Source organism: Suricata suricatta, chromosome 12 (genome assembly GCF_006229205.1).
Source record: "Suricata suricatta isolate VVHF042 chromosome 12, meerkat_22Aug2017_6uvM2_HiC, whole genome shotgun sequence".
In the NCBI taxonomy this organism is placed as follows: domain Eukaryota; kingdom Metazoa; phylum Chordata; class Mammalia; order Carnivora; family Herpestidae; genus Suricata; species Suricata suricatta.
Genome location: NC_043711.1, coordinates 83,876,362 through 83,899,112, shown reverse-complemented (window position 1 = coordinate 83,899,112; position 22,751 = coordinate 83,876,362). Strand labels below are relative to the sequence as shown.

Below are 22,751 nucleotides of genomic sequence, written 5' to 3'. Positions count from 1 at the left end.
ATTACACATCTTTACTATAGAATATTTTGCTACAAAGAAGTGAAGTATGACATAAATGCTTTCATGCCGTCTCTGAGACTTCACTGTTTCATGGAAAAGTTTCATGATGTAAAAAATTAGTCCCTTGTTTTTAAACATTCCTTAAACAAAACATTATGAATATTGTATATGTATGTACATGCATACAAATATATTCCTGAGAGGATCTGCAAAAATACACACCAAATTGTTACTGCAGTTATTCTGGTGTGAGGGAAGTTCAGGGTGACATAATTTAACCTTTTTTTTTTTAATCTCAGGAATGTGTATTCATAAACGTGTAAAAAAACATTCTAGACTGAAAATGAGTGAGAATTTTTAGTATCTTGAGGCTGTAACCTTTGGTCTTGGCACCTCTCAGTGGTCCAGAATGGATAACTATGAGAGCAGTTTGCCTGGGATAGAGTTAAGAGAAAAAGTCTATTTCCTCTTCATAATTGAGGTGGAAAAGAATCAGTCTAAACAATGTTAAACTTGCTGGAGAGCGCATGAACGCGATCTTAGCAAGACCCTAACCCTGTAACTAGTGTAATTTTGTGTTTCCTTTTTAGCTCCGGACCAAAATTTAACAGTGCCATCCGAGGAAAGATTGGGTTGCCTCATAGCATCAAATTAAGGTTTTTAAACATACTTCTGAATTGTTTAAATTGTTTTTTAAGGAACTGATGTGGTGTACTTGTTTGGGTAATTTCTGAAACTTTTTAACTTTGCAGCAGACGACGCTCCCGAAGCAAAAGTCCATTCAGAAAAGACAAGAGCCCTGTGAGGTAGCTGTTGTCCCTGTTTTTTTCTTTAGCACTTTAAGTTTTTTTTTTTTTTTAAAGCTTTTAGAGCATATGGTAGTACTAAATTAACAGTTAATAATTTGGACCATATTTGTACTATATTTTGCTTCCATGAGTAGTACTGGTATACTTTTAGTGTGGATTTGTAAGTTTTCATTTTAATTAACATTACCAAGAATGGAGTAGTAATTATTTTAATGAGTAGATAATACATGTGCTCTTAAATCGCTTTTGAGTAAATATTTTAATGGTAGCTATAGAAGATTTTAAATAGATTTTGCTTGTCTTCGAAATTAAGTTTTACTAAAATTAGAATTAATACATTTTACTGAAGTAGCTTCATGGGAAAGTGGTTGTAACAGTCACGAGTTTTATCATTTGGCTCTCTTTACTGAGATAAAGTACTTCATTTCCAGAATTTTTAACAAGGCTAACTTGTTTCTAAGCAGTAATCATAACGTTCTCGAATGTTTGAGTTCTTTTTCTCTTAAATATAAGACTTCCTTGTACCTTCCATTTTATTTTGGTTCGGGGAACATTTTGTTAAATGGCAGCATTGTTCTTTACTGATATTCTGGCTTCCCTTAAAGGGCACGTTTTAACTTGGTATTGTTTGATATAATTTTAAGATTTGATGAAAACTTTAGTATCTTTAAAAGCTGTTTTTTGTAACACTGAGCTTTCCCTATTTTTTACTTTCCTAAGAAGATCCCCTTTTATAGTTCTCGTTTTATGGATGCATTCTAGCTTTGTACCTCTGTCTTACAAGAATATGTTTGAGGGGCGCCTGGGTGGCTCAGTCAGTTAAGTGTCCGGCTTCGGCTCAGGTCAGATCTCACGTTCGTGGGTTCGAGCCCCACATCGGGCTCTGTGCTGACAGCTAGCTCAGAGCCTGGAGCCTGCTTCTGGTTCTGTGTCTCCTTCTCTCTCTGCCTCTCCCCCTCTCATGCTCTGTCTCTCTCTGTATCAAAAATAAATAAAACATTAAAAAAAAATATGTTTGATTCCTCAAGGAAATGTACCAGAATTTTGTAGGTGGAATACTTCCAAAAGTATTTCCTGAGAATGTTCAGAATGTGGATAAGAACATGTTTGTGTTTGTCTTTAAGGATTCACTTAAAGTAACCTTAGTGATGTTTCTAATAAATGTTAATAGGCACTTCTGTTTTTTCCTTAAAATTCATGAAATTAAGTTTCATGTCTTGTGCTCTGTTACTCAACTTGGGCACTTTAGTTCCCTCCATATAATCAGAAATGCTGTCAGTTATCAAGGCTATATGTAAAAACAATTAAGTTGATTTCCCACTACTGATAATTTGTATAATTCCCTGCTTTTCATTTTTGATTTGCTTATTGGTACTCTGTATTTTATAACAATCAAGACACATTCTTTTGGATACTAAATTTGTAGAGTCTTATAAGACTGATCTACTAAGCAACCAGCTCATTATTCCATATATTTATCTCAGTTTGTTAACTAAAAAATCAGGGGAAATTTTCAGAATAAAATAGTTCTCATAACTTCCAAGTTTATCATTTGTGATTGTAAAACTATTTCACTGTATGATTTTGTTTTGGAAAATCATTCATTCCACTACAGTCTGATACTTGTAGCTAGTCATTTTTAGTGACTCATACTAAACTCAAGCTTCTTTAGGTTTTTTATTCTGCGGAAATTACTGTTTGTAAGATTGCTAGGTCAATGGACTTTTGTCCTGATACTGTGTAAGATACTATCAGAAGAAACATTTGGTAACTGTCATCTTGATGGAATTGAGTCAAATTGAATTATGTTATGGACATTTTAAATAAATCTTAGTGCAAATGAGCTTGTGAATAGTGACAAACTACTTTTGCTAAAGTTTGTTCTAATTGAAAATGAACTTAAAGTTATTTTAAGAGCATAAGTTATAAAATTAATTTTTGTTCTTGTTAGGGAACCTATTGATAATCTAACTCCTGAGGAAAGAGATGCAAGGACAGTTTTCTGCATGCAGCTGGCAGCAAGAATTCGGCCAAGGGATTTGGAAGAGTTTTTCTCTACAGTTGGAAAGGTAAGTTTTTAGTCTGTTTATGGAGGTTGAGTACGTGAGAAGTGCAAATACCTTTTTTTTTCCTAGAAAGCACTGGCCAGGGAGAAGGGCAGAGGGAGAGAGAATCTTACATAGGGTCCACACTCAGATCTGATCCCGCAGGGCTCAATCCCACAACCCTGGGATGATACGCTGAGCCAAAATCAAGAATTGGACACTCAACTGACTTAACCACCCAGGTGACCCAACAACAAAAAATTTAATGTTAGGTTGAACTAGAGAACATTTAAACATCAAATTTTCTGATTTAGTAGAATTCAGTTATGGAATTTTTTTGGGGTAGCATTCTGTTCTGTCTCACTTGAAAGTCAATGGTATTGGAGTTGATAACCATTATCACATTTATCAGAAGTGCAAGTGGACCTACAAGTTTACTTATTTAAATAAGAAAAACTGTGGGGGAGGTGTCTGGGTGACTTAGTCTAGAAGAGTATGTGACTCTTAATCACAGAGTCATAAGTTCTTGCCCCACGTTGGGTATAGAGATTATTTAAAAGTAAATAAAACCATGTTATCAGTAAAAAAAAAAATATTTTTAATGGTTTATAGTGGATGATTGCATAATGAGAACCTTGTATTATGTTTTTTTGTTTTTTAGGTTCGAGATGTGAGAATGATTTCTGATAGAAATTCAAGACGATCCAAAGGAATTGCATATGTGGAGTTTGTCGATGTTAGCTCAGTGCCTCTAGCAATAGGATTAACTGGCCAACGTGTTTTAGGAGTGCCAATTATAGTGCAAGCATCACAGGTAATTTTTTCTTGGTTAGGAATTTGATTAGGGATAGTGCAAGAAACCTGCTATTGCTATATAATATGAATTACTGAGTTAGGGGTTCTCAGAACAGGGTTTTTTTTAAAATTTTGGCTACTTTGATAAAAGTGTAATTTTAACAGTATTCTGTTTTGGTTTGGTTGTTTTTGTAAGTTTATTTATTTATTTATTAGTTTGTTTATTTTTGAGAGGAAGAATTCCCAAGCAGGCTCTGCTTTGTAAGCACAAAGTCTGACATGGGGCTTGAACTCACAAACTGTGAGATCATGACCTGAGCTGAGTTAGATGCTTAACCAACCGAGCCATCCAGGCACCCCCATTCTGCTCTAATACAAGTTTTGAATATCTATTTCACGAAAAAGATCTGAGACCTTGGTCTAGAATTTTAAGGATTTGTGGTGATTTATTAGTTGAGGATAGAAGTGTTTAACAACTTATTTACTGTTTTTTTCAAATGGAGTGATTTTGACATTTCTGTTAAATGTTAACGTTTTTATTTTATACTGCACACTTATATATAAGATTTTATAAACTTTTAAGAGTAGTTTGAACAGCTGTCAGTTCTTAGCATTTATTGAAGGTAAGGTGTTTCAAACTAATTTTGAGAGAGTCTTCTGTTTTAAAATGTCTTCTGTTCCTTTTTGCTGGTACTTAGCATATTGCCTTTGGGAAATGATATTAGCATTAATAATTCAGTAAATGTAGAAAAATTAGTATATATCATTATGAGAGTGTTTTTAGGATTCTTTATCAGTATCTAAAGAATATTTTTGAGGGGTGTCTGGGAACTCAGTTGGTTGGGCATCTATCTGACTTTGGCTCAGGCCATGATCTCACAGTTTCTGAGTTCAAGCCCTGTGTTGGGTCCTGTGTTGACAGCTCAAAGCCTAGAGCCTGCTTCAGATTCTGTATAAGTCCTGTTGGTTGCTTTTCAAACCGCTAAAATAAATACTCTGGACCTCATAAATAATAAAGTTAATTCATCAACTTCAGTGGTTTTATTTATAAAATAAAAAAGTTGGCACCAACCTTCAACCAGATCTGACATAAAATTCCAGTTTCACTGTTAATAAGTTGCATGTAACTAAGTTGTTACCTTATGTCCTGTCTAAAAGGCAATAATAGGTTCTACTTAATAGCGTTTTAGAAGTACTTTATAGTGGGTAAATATCACTTGGCAATTATTGGGAAATGGGAAAGATTAATTCCTTGATTCACTTCCTGTAAATGGAGGACAAACTAACATGTAGACAGAGGGCTGAGAATCCACAAATGAGGTTTTGAATTCATTCAACTTTTAAGCCTGGTTTGGGACAAATTCTGCTTATGGTGCCCCAGTTTATTAACAGGAAAAGGAACTTGTGTTAGAAAATAAATCGATAATCATTACCTTTGAGGAAGACTTCCTTTGGAAAAAAATGACAGTAAACTGAATGGTTTGATTGGATTTTATATTGACAAATCTCCTTTATGGCAGCCAGTTGGTGTACTATGAGTAACAATGATTTTGAGAGTACATCAATGAACAATGAATATATCTACTAATTCAAGGAAACAGTCTTATTTCCTATATTAAGCATGTCTGGTGTCAGTATGCATCTAGTTTAGATGGTATGGTGTACTTTTAGGATTGATTTCAGTTTACATTGGCAATACAGTGTGTAGTTGCTTTGTATGTGTCTTGTATATAGGCTTGTAACTTGTTTTTTGTGGCAAAATAATGTATCTTCTTGATGTTTTTGTTTAGAAATTAGACATTTGAACCTTATTGAAATTGAATTCCATGCCATTAATCACAGTGGGGGCATGTTGGTGGAATCATATAATATTTGTACTTTGTGTTTGACTCAATTTAGCTTAATGTCATCACTAACTTTAGACATCACTTATCATTAAACAAATCTATAGTGATTGGGATTTTACTTTATAATGATTTGAATTAGTGATGTGTGATGTGCATTTTGTCCTATCCAACTTTTAGGCAGAAAAAAACAGAGCTGCAGCAATGGCAAACAATCTACAAAAGGGAAGTGCTGGACCTATGAGGCTTTATGTGGGCTCATTACACTTTAACATAACTGAAGATATGCTTCGGGGGATCTTTGAGCCTTTTGGAAGGGTAACTCCCAGTATTTTCATTGATCTTTAATACATTCTTGATCCAAAAATAACTGTAATAATTCTGTATATCTCTGCTTTGTCATGTTTCTTTGAGGTTAATACTAAGATGGTAAGGGCTGGTTCTGAAAGGTGTTTGTGTCATTGTAGATTAAGTTGGTATCCCTGAAGAAAGGTAACCTGAAGAATCATGCTAACAATGTTGTTCATAATGCTGTAGTGAACTATATAATGGATATGAACCATTTTTTCAAGTCCACATGAATCATCAGTATACTACGCATTTGGAAAAAGATTTATTTTTTTAAGTACAATCTACCTCCTCAACATGGGGCCCAAACTCATGACCCCAATATCAAGAGTTGCATTTTCAGGGCGCTTGGCTGCACTCAGTGCAGCATCTAACGATTGGTTTAAGTTCAAGTCGTGTCTTGGTTTGTGAGTTTTAGCTCTGGCTTTGCACTGACAGCGTGGAGCCTGCTTGGGATTCTCTGCATCCCCCTCCCCCCTCCCTGCCCCCTGCCACTTGATGTCTTTCTCAAAATGAATTAAAAAAAAAATCAAAACTACACGTTCTACCTGATGAGTAAGCAAGGCGCTCCTTGGTTGGTGTTTAAAGTTTATTTTGAGAGAGATGGAAAGAGTGAATCCCAAGCAGGCTCTACACCAAGACTGAGTAACCTGACATGGAGCTTGAACTCTTCACCCACTAGATTGTGACCTGAGTGAGCTGAGATCAGCCAGATGCTTAACCAGCTGAGCCACCCAGGTGCCTCAGTTGGTCCTCATTTTAGAATAAATATTTTGTTATATTTTTAAATCATTTTATTTATTTTTGAGAGAGAGAGAGAGGCCGAGTGTAACCAGGGGAGGAACAGAGAGAGGGAAACATAGAATCTGAAGCAGGCTCCAGGTCTGAGCTGTCAGCATAGAGCCCAATGTGCGGCTTGAACTCTTGAACCATGAGATCATGACCTGAGCAGAAGTCAGAGGCTCAACTGATTGAGCCACCCAGGTGCCCCTAGAATGAACATTTTATTTTAGAGTAAAAGTTGATACTAAAAAGTTGTGCTCTGGTTTAAAAGAATTGTTATGTGTACATGAATAAAAATGTTGGGCACTCTTATATTTTACTACTAACTTTCCCATTGTCTTTGGATGTAATTTTTATTTTCTTTTTACTACTCCCATTCAATTCCTTTGTTAAACTATTTTAAGAGTAATGGTAAAAGTTGGATCTTGATTGTGTTTTATTAAATTGGAAATTTACACATGCCATTGGTACACAAATCCTAAGATTTTGATTTTGGCCAGTCATTACAAAATTAATGCTTTCTGAAATTACTATAACAAGAAGAAATAGAATATGTGTGTGTTGTATTTTAATTTTTCATGCTTTCTATGTATGAATAGCTTTATGAGGATATTGTGATATAGTATGCAAACCATGTAGTTTGTACATTTAAAGCATACTATTCATTGCCTTTTCATGTGTTCACAGAGTTGTGCAGTGACCAATTAACCAGTGTTCAGTGTAGTTATCTTGGGCAGTTTATCATGTCTGATAGTATTAAGAATTAATATCTGGTGTTTTAAGTATAATGGTGGAAAAGGAAACAAAAAATGTTAATTATTTCTAATATCTGATTATAGCTTACAAAGGAACTCTGGTTTTTAGTAGTTTGTTTTTGAGGCAAAAGACTAAGATCATGTCTCTCCCGCCCCTCTTCCCCCTTCCACAGAGCATAACTTCTTGTTTGGGAAGTTTCTAGGCATTCAGAAGAGTTTTTGGAAATAAGGGGTTGTGATGTATTTTCTTTTTATTTCTTTCTTTCTTTTTTTTTTTTTTTTAATCTGAGAGAGCATAAATAGAAAAGGGGGCTAGAGAAAATCTTAAGCAGGCTTCACACCCAGCTTTGAGCCTGACACAGCTTAATCCCTTGACTTGGGATGACAACCTAAGGCGAAATCAATAGCTGCTCGACAGACTGAGCCACCCCGGAGCCCCTCAATTTCAGGGGTGGGGATGAGATTTTTTTTTTAATGAGTTGATTTACTTTGAGATTGAGTGAGTGAGGGAGGGGCCAGAGAGGTAGAGAATCTCAAGCAGGCTCTGCTAGTGCAGAGCCCCATGTGGGGTGCAAACCCTTGAAACTGTGAGGTCATAACCTGAGCCAAAACTAAGAGTCGGATGATTAAATGAGCCACCCAGGTGCCCCTGATTATAATAATATATTTTTAAAGTGTTTATTCTTGAAGGATAGAGACGTGGAGTGTGGGAGGGGCAGAGAGGGATACACAGAATCCTAAATGGGCTTCAGGCTCTGAGCTGTCTGCACAAAGCCTTACGTGGGGCTCCAAGGCACAAACCACGAGATCATGACCTGAGCCGAAAGCAAGAGTTGGATGATTAACTGAATGAGCTACCCAGGAGCCCCAGATGAGATTTTTTAAAAATCATGTTTCAGGGAATAAAATGCTTTTGTTTCCTTCTTTTCACTTTAATAATAATCATGATTTTCATTTTTAGATTGAAAGTATCCAACTCATGATGGATAGTGAAACAGGTCGATCTAAAGGATATGGATTTATTACGGTAAGCAATTACCATGATCACCATCATGACGTAAAGATTTTAAAACTAAGTAGTGGAGTTAAATTTTGTTAATTATTGACAGTGGGGAGAGGGGCATGGCAGCCGTGTTTACCAAAATGTTGATTTTTAGCCAGTTTCCTATTCTGTATATGGTCCATTTCCATAGCTAAGTCTTCGTGTTATTAAAATTTATGATCCTATTAGGAGTTTTTAGCTTTAAATACTTATTACATGTATTAGTTGAATGAAAGTCTTTTGAAATTGTTTTACTTAAAATTATTATTTTTTTTAATGTTCTTTATTTTTGAGAGACAGAGAGACAGTGGGAATAGGGGAGGGTCAGAGAGAGAGCGGGAGATACAGAATGTGAAGCAGGCTCCAGGCTCTGAGCTAGCTGCACAGAGCCCGATGCAGGGCTCGAACCCACGAACCATGAGATCATGACCTAAGCCGAAGCTGGACCCTTAACCGACTGAGCACCCCTTAAACCGACAGGCACCCCTTAAAATTCTTTCTATATGTCATCATCTCACATCCATGATCAGAATTGTCTTACTAAAAGTGTTTGTGGCTAATGACCATAGCCCCATTCCCTATTGAGAATAGAGTTGTGATGTGGCACCTGGAATAATTTTGATTGGAGGTGCCCTTTTAAAAGTAAATTCTCTTCTGTGTTTTTTCCCAGCGGAATTCAATTGCATCATATATCTTTAGAAGGTTCAGGAAAGTATTTTCTAGGGCAAAATGCAGAATGTCATGATAGCTGCTACAGTTTTTTTTAAGGCTTTTTTTTTTTTTAAGGTTTATTTGTTTTTCACAGAGAGCTTGAGCAGGGAAGGGGCATAGGGAGAGGGAGATACAGAATTCTAAGTAGACTCCAGGCTTTTAGCTATCAGTACACAGCCTGATGCAGGGCTTAAAGGCGTGGACTGCAAGCGAGATCAAGATTTGAGCTGAGGTTTGATGCTTAACTGAGTCACCCATGTGCCCTGAAAAAAACCTGTAAAATACAAATACATTCAAGTTTTAACCAAGAAATTATAATTGTATAGTGTCCAAATTTCAGTAAAACTTAAATGTTTTTTAGTGATAAAGTTTTATGGTCATTGGGATTTTATGTTTCTCAATATGTATTAGTGAAGGGAGAAAAATTATTTATAAAGCTGTTAAGTCACTTTTTTAAAACCTTATTTTGCTTCAAATAACATTAGGGTAGTTATTTCCTGTCTGTGGTTAAGAGATTTATGCCTCACTTCTGCTAAATTGAATATTTTAGCATGTGTGTTTCCTAAAATACTTTTTATGTGATAGGTTTGTTTGATGCTTGAATATTTGGGTAGTGGCTGGGCACATTTAGAAATCTTATTAAATGTCAGATAGAAGGTCTATTTTGCATAGCTTTTTATTGAAAACATTTTTTTAAACTCTTTTTTTAAAATGGTTTTTTTATTTTTGAGAGAGACCGAGTATGAGTGGGGAAGGGGCAGAGAGAGAGACAAGAGACTCAGAACCTGAAGCAGGTTCCAGGCTCAGTTGGCAGACAGAGCTGGACGTGGGGCTCCATCTCACGAATCGTGAGATCATGACCTGAGCTGAAGTTGGACACCCAACCAGCTGAGCCACCCAGGCACCCCTTAAAAACATTATTTGACGTTTTTTTCTTTTTGAGACAGACCAAGTACGAGTTGGAGGGGTGATTGCAGAGAGAGAGAAAGGGAGACACAGAGTCTGAGGCAGGCCCCAGGCTCTGTCATCTCAGAGTCCGGTGCGGGGCTCAAACTTAAGGCGGAAGCATAATGACTTGAGCTGAAGTCTGATGCTTAACCAACTGAGCCACCCAGGGACCCCTAAAATCATTTTTAGCCTCAACTATATATATATATGTTCCTTACTAATGGTTTGAGATCTGGGTACAAAAAACTAGATAATGTAAATTTATATGGTGCTATGTATTGGTAAATGTTTTCTGTTTTGTAATTCTCTGCAATTCTTCCTGTCTCTGTAAAAGAGAAGACATTTTGCAACATAACTGGTGAAATATTAAGCTCTCGAATTCATGAGAGTAGATTTTTCTTCCATTAAAAATCAAGAGTGCAAATCAGTTTGTGTTTGCATCCTGGAAATTAAGAATTTTTATGATGTTTTTGGCAATAAAATGGCTCAGGATTTTATATTAAAAATAACATTTGAGTGATGTTTTAGTTTTTCTAAATAGTTTATCTCAGCACATTAAAATTTGTTTTGAAGTTTGAAAAATAACTTTACACATTTTGTTATTAAGGTTTCATATTTCCAAGGATAGGTGCCATTACATGGTAATTTCTTGGTGTTGAAACTATCACATCAACAAAGCTGATCTTGCAGCTTGATCATACAGGTTATGAAATTTGAACTTTATCATCCAGTTCATTGTGTGATTATTGAATATACTAAACTTAATAAGCAAGCATTTTTTAATCTTCAGTATATATGTGAATTCATATACAGGTCTTTTTATCCCCTTCTCAATTTTACAGTTTTCTGATTCAGAATGTGCCAAGAAGGCTTTGGAACAGCTTAATGGATTTGAACTAGCAGGAAGACCAATGAAAGTTGGTCATGTTACTGAACGTACTGATGCTTCCAGTGCTAGCTCATTTTTGGATAGTGATGAACTGGAAAGGACTGGAATTGACTTGGGAACAACTGGTCGTCTCCAATTAATGGCAAGACTTGCAGAGGGTAAGTTTTTCCTAGTGTTGTGAATGATTTATTGTTGGTATAGTAATGAGAAAGGTAACTAACCCACATAGACTAATAAGTGAAAAAATACTTGTATTTTGGAGTTGACGTTATCTATCCTTGGTTGGTATATGTAGTTTTGTAAATGAAGCTTTTGCCTTAAAAGTTCAAATGGAATCTTCTTTATGGTGGTGCCTATTGAGAGCCATAGCATACATTATGAGATTCCTTTTTTCTTTTTAATTTATTTTTGAGTGAGTGCAGAAGTGGGGGAGACCCAGAGAGGGGGAAGAGACATAGAATTTGAGGCAGCCTCCAGGTTCTGAGTTGTCAGTAGAGAGCCCAGTGCAGAGCTTGAACTCCCAAACTGCAAGATCATGACCTAAGCCAAACATAGACTCTTAACCGACTGAGCCACCAAGGCACGCCCCCTCTACCGATTTTTTTTTTTCCCTTGAGAGAAAAAGAAAGCATGAACGGGAGAGGGGAAGAGAAAGAGGAGAGAGCAAGAATCCCAAGCAGGCTTCACACACTGCCAGCGTGGAGCCAGATGTAGGGCTTGAACTCCAAAACCTTGACTTCATGAACTGAGCTGAAGTCTGGTCACGTGAGACACCCAGACACCCCTCCTTGTTTTTCTGCCCTTAATAAGGACTTATCTGTTCTTCTACACAGGTACAGGTTTGCAGATCCCACCAGCAGCACAGCAGGCTCTACAAATGAGTGGCTCTTTGGCATTTGGTGCTGTGGCAGGTAGGAATTGAATCTTTTCTAACTTGAAATCCTTGTTTTTTCACCCAATTCGAAAAATTGCCAAATTTTTGCATTTAAAAGGACTTAACTGAGAATTCAATTCATCAAGTACTTTTAACCTATAAATATCAAGGAAATGGAGAGTTATTCAGTAATCATAATAAACTATTAGGGCATTTTTTGAACCCTACATACCACTTTTTAGTTTGAAATTGCAAGTTAGATGTTTTTAAATAAGTGGCTTTTTCTGAACAGCAAGTTTATATTGTTTGAGAAAATGTCCCTTTGTAATGTTTGAGTTCAGAAAACTATCAGAGCCTTTAAAATCATGCTGTATGTAAAATAATTGCAGTATCGAGGGTGCAGAGAAAAGTGTTTTCTTTTAAATAGTACATAGCATTTTGAGATTTTTAGTTAAGGTAATAGCTTCTGAAGAGGGCACGAAAAGAGAAGTGGTTTTATTACAGTTAGGTAACAAGGAGTTCAGGTTATGAAACCTTGTTTTTCTTTCGTTACGACTTGAAGTACCTCAAATTTGCTCCCCCCCCCAGTTTATAAACTTTTTATTTAAAAAATAAAATTATAAACAAAATACAGAAAAATATTGACACCGGTGATAACAAGGAATTGATTCCTAATCTTCAAATTTGCTTTTATAAACCTTGTTGCTAGCCCAAATCTGTGAGCTAGGATAGCATTTAATTTTGAAATGTTGAAGACCTTGCTATCTTAGGGCATCTAAAAGAACACATTTGTATCCTAAGAAACTAAAGCAATTTGTATTATGAATTGGTTCTTTGATCTCCCCTATAAAATAAGAAGTAAGAGTAAGACCACAGCACTGCATCTAAATAAGATACTTTAAAGTCCATGTGGTTGATTCATAATTTCTATTTAAATCAAAAGGTCATTAATTAAAGGACAGCATCATTTTTGCTTTTATATTTTGGTATTAAGAGAGAAGGGGCTTCTTGGTGTTTTCCTGTGTAGTGGATGTTCACAAGTTTGAGTACCTTGAGAAAATTTGACTTTTGTGTTTCTCTTGTCAAATTATAATACTTATTTTGAAATCTGATAGGTTCTCTATAGAATTTCTGACAGCACTATGCCAGCTTTGTCTTTATGTGGAGAAAAATGTCCATTAATGCATTTCGGTATTTTGAGTCAATGGATAACTCTCTCAGGGATCACGAAGTTGTTTTAGCTTCAGAAACAAGTATTAGACCTTTAATTTCTTGAGTAATCAAAGAGGCCTAAAATTCCACTTGGTGTAATCAGACATTATAGGAACTCATCCCTTCCAGAAATGTAACCCAGTCTATGGTTTGAAAATTATTTAATCTGAAAACTGTATTTTTATATTGCTTCTCATTGTTTAGATCATTCTTTAATAATTTAGAAAATGCTTGTTTACTGTATTCTAAGTATTTAATTAGAGGCTAGTGAAAATTTATATTGTCTTATGGGATTTCATATAGTAGAACATGATTCATTTCTAAACATTCTTATGTAATAACCTGGATGCGGTATCAAATAATGTTGATTCCATGTTCTTCATAAATAGTATCACTTAATTGAAGATTTTAAAGGTTAGACATTAGCCATTTTTTAATACATGAATTATGAGCACATTTACTGTCCAATTTATAGTACTTAAGGTGGGCTGGTTGTGAATAACTAAAACTATAAATGCCCACATGGATTGCTAAAAAAAGCCACGTAGATATATTTGTTACCTTTCCCCTTTATTCTTGTTTATTGAGATGATTATTATAGAGTTTGATTCTAATTTAAACTAGTGAAGAAATTGCTATTGCTACCAATAACATAACTAGGTAACAGTTTTAGATAACTTTACATAACTGGTATTTTTCTCCAGAAAGTCATCTTTAAAACCATACACATTTCTTGTTGAAATTAAGTAAATTACTGAGTGTTAATGTGTCTAAAGCCTTTACCCTTAAGCTCTTTAAAGCTGGCCTTTGAAACCAAGAGTGAGTCAGTACTCTATCCAGTGTCTTTAATTTGGAAGTTTAACAAGATAGGAGTCCTTAACTTTGTGAAACCCATGCTTTGTTATCAACAAGTGATCTTAAAAGTGATTTTTTGACATTTTGATAGGGATTTATATTCACTTAAAATAGCATGGGTTTCTTTATGTATGTAGGTAGGTAGGTATATGTACTTATTTTTGAGAGCTAGAGGGAGACACAGAATCCTAAGCAGGCTCCAGACTCTGAGCTGTCAGCATAAAGCCCTATGCAGGGGTCAAACTCAGGAACTTTGAGATCATTACTTGATCTGAAATTGGGATGCTCAACCAACTGAGCCACCCAGCCGCCCCTCTTTTTTTAAATACTTATGTAATCTCTATACCCAATATGGGCCTTGAACTCACGACCCCAAGATCAAGGGTTACATGCTCTTCTGACAGAGCAACCAAGTACCCCATAGAATGAATTTCTGTTTATGTATTTTTTTCCCCTTTTAGCAGGGGGGGGGGAATAGACATCATATTTAGTTTATTGACAGTGTTCCTATGGTCATATCTTCAAGTTCCTTCAGTATATATATGCCAGTTACTTCAACTCCTTGAGGTGCCAGTTTTGAGCACCTAGGACCCAGGTATTTTTAATATCCCAGTGTAACTTGGACTGCAGATTCTTTTTCATTTATGCTCCCTTTTCTGTCCTCACTTTTTAAGTTTTTATTTCTAAGTAATCTTTATACCCAACATGGGCCTCAAAATTGAACCCTGAGTTCAGGAGTCACCCATCCACTGACTGAGCCAGCTAGTCTCCCCTCTTTTTTCCATTTTTCCCCCCTTTAAGTTTCTTTTTGAGAGTGTGAGTGGGAGAGGGGGATAGTAAGAAAATCCCAAGCAGGCTCCACTCTGCCAGTGCAGAGCCTAAAGCGGGACTTGAACTCTCGAAACCACAGGATTATGACCTGAGTTGAAACCAAAACTGAGATAGCTAACCAACTATGCTACCCAAGCGCCACCCCATTTTTGCCCATTCTTAATTTTTTTTCTGTACTCAACAAGAAACCCAGATGGTCAGTTTTAGTTGAATCATATGTTAATGAAAATTATATTCTGGATCTGAACAGTTTTTATGTTGTGTGTTACAACATTGAAACTAAGATAGCTTTAGATCATAGTGCCATTTTCTTTTTTATTTAGATTTATGCTGTTTTTACTGTTTAGCAGCTTTCTAATAACTTGCCTTCCAGTGGAGAATTTAATGATCACATGAGAAAATACACTGGTAAAAATCCCCATTCTGTTTATTTAATAGTGACTTAGATGATTAATTTCTTCTTGTATTTCATAGATTTCAGTAAACTTGGTTAGAATTTATTCCTACTTCATTAAATTTCCAGACCAAGCCAGAAAACCAGACATAATTAAACTGTCACCTTCTGGGCTAAATATCCCAAGTACTTGGAATTGAATTCTCAAGATCAGGGTTTTCATGTATTTTCTGACTGGTGTGCTTCCCTTTCCCCATTTCCCATTATTCCCATGTGAAGAGTAGTATAGTGGAATGCATTGGAGATTTGGTAGGGTAATAGGAGTAGGGAGAAAGAGGCATAAGTAAGTTTCCCAGCATAGGAGGAAAGAAAAAGCCTTTTCAATGAGGAATGGGGAAGGAGGTTTGGCTACCAGGTTTTATTTATAAGTTTTTTTATAAACCCTGCTACTGTAGTCCTCTTTTATTAATGCTTTCCTGACATTTACCCTGTTAGTTGAGGCTCTTCATTGTTCCTGCACTGAGCTGTAGAATTCTCTTTTGTTATAGATTTGCAAACAAGACTTTCTCAACAGACCGAAGGTGAGTTGAGCTTTTTATTTGTCTTTGAAATAGATGTTAATGTAGCAAGACATAGTTTGTTTGTATTTATTATATCATGTTACATTGTGTATTTTGTATTCAGTTTTTAGAGAATGTCATAATATTGCATACACAGCAATCCATCTGTTTAATGTATATTTCAGTTGGCCTGATCCAAATCATTACAATTCCATGGATAAAGAAAATGAAAATGTCTGTGCATTTCTTTTTTTGCTTTAGTCTTAGAATTATTTTTATTCTCATATGCTTATCTTTATGTTCTGATTATTAGTTTTGTATAATTAAAAGTCAGAAAACGTTATTTGTTGTTTCAGTACACAAATGTTTAAGGAGTCTGTGAATTTAACATAAAGTTAAGGACTCTGATGTTTTGTGTTAATAGTACCAAGCAATAAGACAGTTATCTAGAACTAAATTGCATGCATATTTCAAAGAGATGAAATTATTTTTAAAGTAGGGTATTTTTTTCTTGTTTTGATTACCAAGGAAATCTCTGCTATTTGTTACAGCATTTCACTTTTGAGCATATTCATAGGTTGTACTTAAAAGTTGTTTAGGAAACTCATTCTTTATGCAAAACGGTCTACCATGTGTCTTGGTAGGAACTAAATGTATATTCTTTTCCAGGAAGTAACACTGTTGCACTCAACCCTTTTTTTCTTAACAGATTTTATTACTACTTTTTTTAAACTTAAATATTAGTCAATATACAGTACAATATTGGTTTCAGGAGTGTACAGATTTTAAAAAGTAGAACTAGTGAATTTTTCTATTAGCTATATTTCTGTGCTGAATTCATAGTGTTTGCATTCTTCTAGATTACGCTTGAATGTTTCTATCACATTTTCTAAATAATTTTCAGTGTTCATAATATACTTCATTTGGGGAAATGGAAAAGATAAAGTACTCACTCAGTTGTTTTGTAAATAATCTAGTGTTTATTTCCAAGAGTACTTCATTTGTTTATGGTACAGGTACCACAGTGGGCCTCATTTCATCTTCATTGTAGCATAAGCATGGTTACATGTTTAACTTTTCTGAACAGAGTTTGACATCTGTGAGCTCTTTTACCATTTTTATTTTAATGAAGCCTCTTGAAAGACAAATATTTGGGGCGCCTGGGTGGTTCAGTCGGTTAAGCCTCCGGCTTCAGCTCAGGTCAGATCTCACGTTTGTGGGTTCGAGCCCCGCATCAGGCTCTGTGCTAAAAGCTAGCTCAGAGCCTGGAGCCTGCTTCCAGTTCTGTGTCTCCTTCTCTCTCTGCCCCTCCCCCTCTCATGCTCTGTCTCTGTATTAAAAATAAATAAAATATTTAAAAAAAAAAGAAAGACAAATATTTATTGAAGTAATAAAGGAGCAAAGAGTATTCGTAATTGTATCAAAAATAATTTTTAATGATGTATTTCATGCATGGCCATAAGTTTTATTCAGTGAAGTAATTTCTCATACTTCTTTAGGTAATTGTTCATTTAAATTACCGTAATTTCTAATGCACTGTTTTATCCTTAGCTTTGTTTGTTGTTATATATTGGAATGAAATTTGGTCAAATATAATGATTACGGTGAGTTCTGTAACAGCTACTGGTAATGTTTGTGAATCTCAGAGAAGCAATGGGGCACCTGTCTTGACAGTGCTCTCACTTGAAACTCCTACTCAGTATTAGTTTTAAATGTTCTCCCTGGATATTAGTGTCCAGTAGCGTATTCATTTTTAATAATGGATATTATAGATTATATGTTACTTTTAGTGTTGATTATTCAATAATAGACCTAGTCATATAAAAAAATTCTCATTTGAGGGGTGACTGGGTGGCTCGGTCGCTGGAGTGTCCGACTCTTGATCTTCCATCTTGGGCTAAGGGTTGTGAGTTTAAGCCCCATGTTGAGCATGGAGTCTACTTAAACACCCTGAGATAGTAAATTTTAAGTGGATTGTTTTTGTGCATCTTTTAAACAATCCTTTTATAATGTTTTATTTGAAATAAAATATGTAACTATCATGGGCAGAAACCTAAAAAATACAAAAGCTTATAGATTTATTTGGCATTTTAAAGACTATTTTCACCCTCCCCTGCTTATGGAGTATAAACTCCAGCAGTTTTTACATAATCGGTCTGTTTTATCCTTGACCTTTCTAGATTGTTTTTTATTGAGATTTGTCTAATTGTTGAGCGGATTTTGTTTGCACCAAAAGTTTAAATTTCTGTTCTAAAAATAAAATTTCCAAATCAAGATTGGATATTTCAGATGTTACTTAGGTTGCCTCCGATTTCTGGCAACTCAAATTGGGTACTGTTCCACACTTGGATAGCATTAATAAGTAAATTAGTGAAGTGACTGAGTATCCTAGTTTCATGGTTGGCATTTAGTGGTTTTCCTGGTTTGTTTTTTTTTCATCAGGGATATTCTGACACACTTTCCAAGAAACTAATTTCTCTCTCTCTCTTTTTTTTTTTTTTATTTTAGCTTCAGCTTTAGCTGCAGCTGCCTCTGTTCAGCCTCTTGCAACACAGTGTTTTCAGCTTTCTAACATGTTTAATCCTCAAACGTAAGTAACATACTTTGGTCAAGTTGAAAATGGTATACAATTGACAATTCAACAGCTCAGGGATTAGAGGCACTGACACACGCCCACACAAAGATCAATGTGTAACTTCTGAATCTGCTGAAAGTTTACTAACTGCCTACTATTGACTGAAAGCCTTATAGTAAAGCAAAATTGATAATACATGTTTTATGTTACAAGTTTTATATAGTGCATCTTATTATACTAAAAGAAAAGCCTTAGAAAGAAAATCTACGTTTATAGTAATATACTGTATTTTTTGAGAAAAATTTCTGTATAAGTGGCACCGTGCAGTTTAAACCCATGTTGTACAGTGGTCAGCTGTACTGTGAAAGCTTTAGTATCCAGTTTTTTTGTGTGGGTTTTTTTTTTTTTTTTTTTTTGGTTTTGGTTTGTTTTTAAGTTTTTATTTTGGAGTGAGAGAAACTGAGCACAGGAGAGGGGCAGAGAAAGCGGCGCAGGGGCATGGGGAAGAAAGAGAATCCCAAGCAGGCTCCTCACTGTCCGTTCAGAGTCTGAAATGGAGCTTGAAACCATAAACTGCAACCTAAGACCTGAGCCAAAACCAAGAGTCAGATGTTTAACCAGCTGAGCCACCCAGGCTCTCCAATATTCAGCTTTTCATAGTTAACTTTTACGTTTCAGTAGATTTCTTAGTTCAAATAACTTAACAATTTTGATCCTTTCATGGTATTAATCTTAATGCTAACTTTTATATTGTTAACTCCTTTGGGTGTGTTTATAAGATTGGAATGGAAAGGTATGCAAATTTTATTTTCCAATTCTATCTAAATAATTTTATATGAAGTTTTGTATCCATGTTTTTTTTTTAACTGTAGTTTATACATTAACGTGGTACATTAATTTCAGGCTCATAACATAGTTCTTCAGCTCTATACATTAATGCTTACCAAAGGTGTAGCTCTGTCAACCATACAATGCTATTACACTCTATCCTGTACTTTTCATCCTTGTTGACTTACTCTCCCATAATTGGAAGCTTGTACTTCCCACTTCCCTTCATCCATTTTACCCAGGTCCACACCACACTCCCCTCTGTCCATCACCTTTTTGTTCTCTATTTATGGGTCTGTTTCTGCTTTTTTTTTTTATTTGTTCATATGTGTGTTTGTGTTTATTTCGATTGCTAGTTTACTCTTCCCGGTTCTTGGTTTTGAAATTTTAATCTTACGTAGGAGAAAATCTTTTAAATTTTCTTCTTGGGGGTGCCGGGGTGGCTCAGTCGGGTAAGCATCTGACTTTGGCTCAGGTCATGATCTCACAGTTTGTGGGTTCAAGCCCCGCATTGGGCTCTTTGCTAACAAGCTCAGAGCCTGGAGCCTGCTTTGGATTCTGTATCACTCCCTCTCTCTGCCCATCCCCTGCACATGCTCTCTCTCGCTCTTGCTCTCAAAAATAAAGATTTAAATTTTCTTCTTCAAAATTAGTGTAGCTGGAAATTAGGAATTTCTCTTTCCTGAGATGCCTTGCTGGCTCAGTTAGTAGAGCATGTGACTCTTGATCTTGGGTATAAAATCTCAGGGGGATAATGAAGAAACCTAATTTCTCTTTCCAAATGCCTGAGTAATGATTGGAATGCTACTAATCAACCCAAAGTCTTGTTTGTTTTATAAATCATATAATGCACTCCAAGGTAAATGTAGATATCCTGTTCAATGTACTTAAGAACCATATTTTATAAAACATTGTTTTATATAATAATTTGTATTGTGCTGTTTGCATGGTTTATATTCACGTTTTGCCATAGAAGGAGCCCTTCTAAGTTCTTTTGGTAACCTCAAATTCTTTTAGCTTTATCTGTGAAATGATGAAAAGTTGGTAGTATAAATTGGTATGTCAATAAATTAAATGATAGAGTTAAACTCATAAGTTTTGGTGCAAAAAGTGCAAGTTTTGGTGTCTAATAGAGCTTAATTTCTTACAGAGAAGAGGAAGTTGGATGGGATACAGAGATTAAAGATGATGTGATTGAAGAATGTAATAAACATGGAGGAGTTATTCATATTTATGTTGACAAAAATTCAGCTCAGGTATTTTCTTCTTTATTCCCTAGAGCAAGAGAAGTTTAATCTGCCCTTTTCGTGCCTCATAAATTTTGATCTTAATAAAGATAGGATATTGTTAATCATTTGTGACTTAGCCCTCACATATACTCAGGGCATATTATCAGTCTTAAGTTTTTGTTCAATTCTGAAGGAAACTTTAACATACTAAATATATACCCTCCAAAATAAGAATGTATTTATAATTGAAATTTAGGCTATTGTGTAGCTGTTTTGAACTTAGTATTGAAAGCTTCCTATGAAATTCTGGCCTCTTGATTTATTCTTTAATTGCTCTGAGGTGATAGAGAAATGAAAGTAAAGAACAAGTCTTCTGAAGTATAAAGTGATTTCAATGAAACTCTAAATGTACATAATAGCTAATGAAACAATTATTTGGTTAAAGACCACCTAATTATTTTTACAGGCAACCTAAATAAATCTATTCAAATTCATGCTGTATACTGTATGCTGTTTTTTGTTGTCTTTCAGGGCAACGTGTATGTGAAGTGCCCATCAATTGCTGCAGCCATTGCTGCTGTCAATGCATTGCATGGCAGGTGGTTTGCTGGTAAGTTTGATCTGTTTTTTTTTTTCCTGCTTGATTATTGTGAAGGGTGTAATTTAAGTGACCATGCTAAACCATATCTGTTTTTTTCAACAGGTAAAATGATAACGGCAGCATATGTACCTCTTCCAACTTATCACAACCTCTTCCCTGATTCTATGACAGCAACGCAACTACTGGTTCCAAGTAGACGATGAAGGAAGATATAGTCCCTTATGTACATAGCTTTTTTTCTTTCTTGAGAATTCATCTTGAGTTATCTTTTATTTAGATAAAAATAAAGAGGCAAGGGTCTACTGTCATTTGTATACAATTCCTGTTACCTTGAAAAAATAAAAATGTTAACAGGAATGCAGTGTGCTCATTATCCCTAACTAGCAAATCCCACTGTATACCAAGCTGTTCTCTTGTTCTGCCTTTTAAATGTACATGTAGAAAATTACATTAAGGATCTATAGGAATAGCTCTAGGGGGGAACAAATGTTCTTAATGTAAAAAGGCAGACAGGGACGTAATTATGTTTTTAATGTTTCCGAAGCCTAACTTTTTACACAGCAGTTACATTTCACGTTTCACTAATGTTGATACTTGGCTAATGGTTTTGCAGAGGTTTTTGGAGTACACATTTAGTGTATGGAAATTCAAGACAGCTAAAGGGCTGTTTGATTAACATCTCATCTTGCATCATGATCAATTAGCAAGAAAAGGAGATTTCAAGATTACATTTCCAGATGGTATCTTTTCAATTAATGTATCTGTAAAAGTTTCTTTGTAAATATTATGTGTTCTGGTGTGTCTAAGATTCCAAACAAAATGATCCCTGCATTTCCTCAAGATGTTTAGTGACAGTCTGGTAAGCAAAGCAGTCTGAGCAAGAAATAGGAAATGCAGAAATAGGTTTTGTCTGGTTGCATATAATCTTTGCTCTTTTTAAGCTCTGTGAGCTCTGAAATATATTTTTGGGTTACTTCAGTGTGTTTGACAAGACAGCTTGATATTTCTATCAAACAAATGACTTTCATATTGCAACAACCTTTGTAAGAACCACTCAAATAAAATTCTCTTAAAAAGGCCATAAGAAATCTTCATTTTTGAAATGTTTTAAAGTCATAGGAACTTGAAAATAGGATACCAGTTTCTTTGACTTTTGGTAGTTCATGAAGACTTGCCTCTTTGGGAAAATTCTTAGTGTGCTGAGTCTGGGGAAACTGTTGTTCTCAAGTTGTCTCTACATTCCTCCATATCCCCTTATCTTAGCATTGTATTTCCTTAAGGGTAATGCATTGAAACTTTATGGACTTTCCATCAAGATAAACCAAACAAGTTTGCCTAGACCTTAAACCTGGGTGCTCTTAATTCTTTGTGTTGTTTGGGTCCCTTTGTGAGAAATATTTTCACTATTGAAATACTGAACAAAATGGCTTAGGTTCAAACAGATACAAGTGATTTCCTGGTTTAATTGCATATGTAGCTTTATAAAGTAATTTGAACTTGGTATGAGCCATCACCATTATATTCTGAACTGTTTCAAGTTTATCTACCTTGAACCTTTTGAGTTGGCAGTGTTTCTCCAAATGGAATTACTTTTCCATTATCAGTGTCCTCACCTGCCAATTTTTTCTACTGTATTGATTTGTTAGGGTTACGGCATGATGTGGATATTTGCATTTGGAGGCATCACAATTTTATACCAGTCCTTTTGATGGATAACTTTAAAGTTTTTCAATGAATTGTTTCAGTTATTTAATCCAAGGAAAATCTTCAAGATTCAGTTAATTTTCAACTGTAGGCATCAGTGTTCCTTTCTTATTAAAACC

The 22,751-nt window shown here is 35.3% G+C and overlaps 1 protein-coding gene across 4 annotated transcripts in view; it reads left to right on the top strand.

Annotated features, from left to right (window-relative positions):
* The window catches only part of RBM39 (RNA binding motif protein 39), a 31,076-nt gene extending 9,069 nt beyond the window's left edge, over positions 1–22,007 (top strand). The window contains exons 5-17 of one of the 4 annotated variants that reach the window (XM_029915905.1): positions 591–656; positions 753–806; positions 2,761–2,878; positions 3,516–3,668; positions 5,674–5,811; positions 8,341–8,406; positions 10,923–11,127; positions 11,803–11,880; positions 15,684–15,716; positions 18,204–18,285; positions 20,249–20,354; positions 20,859–20,937; positions 21,031–22,007. In XM_029915905.1, coding sequence (XP_029771765.1) covers positions 591–656; positions 753–806; positions 2,761–2,878; positions 3,516–3,668; positions 5,674–5,811; positions 8,341–8,406; positions 10,923–11,127; positions 11,803–11,880; positions 15,684–15,716; positions 18,204–18,285; positions 20,249–20,354; positions 20,859–20,937; positions 21,031–21,131 — 1,279 coding nt within the window. In that variant the 3' untranslated portion in view covers positions 21,132–22,007. Of the gene's footprint in view, positions 1–590; positions 657–752; positions 807–2,760; positions 2,879–3,515; positions 3,669–5,673; positions 5,812–8,340; positions 8,407–10,922; positions 11,128–11,802; positions 11,881–15,665; positions 15,717–18,203; positions 18,286–20,248; positions 20,355–20,858; positions 20,938–21,030 lie in introns of all 4 variants that reach the window. The other 3 variants (XM_029915904.1, XM_029915907.1, XM_029915906.1) reach the window with 3 other exon arrangements.
* The last annotated feature ends 744 nt before the right edge of the window (positions 22,008–22,751 follow it).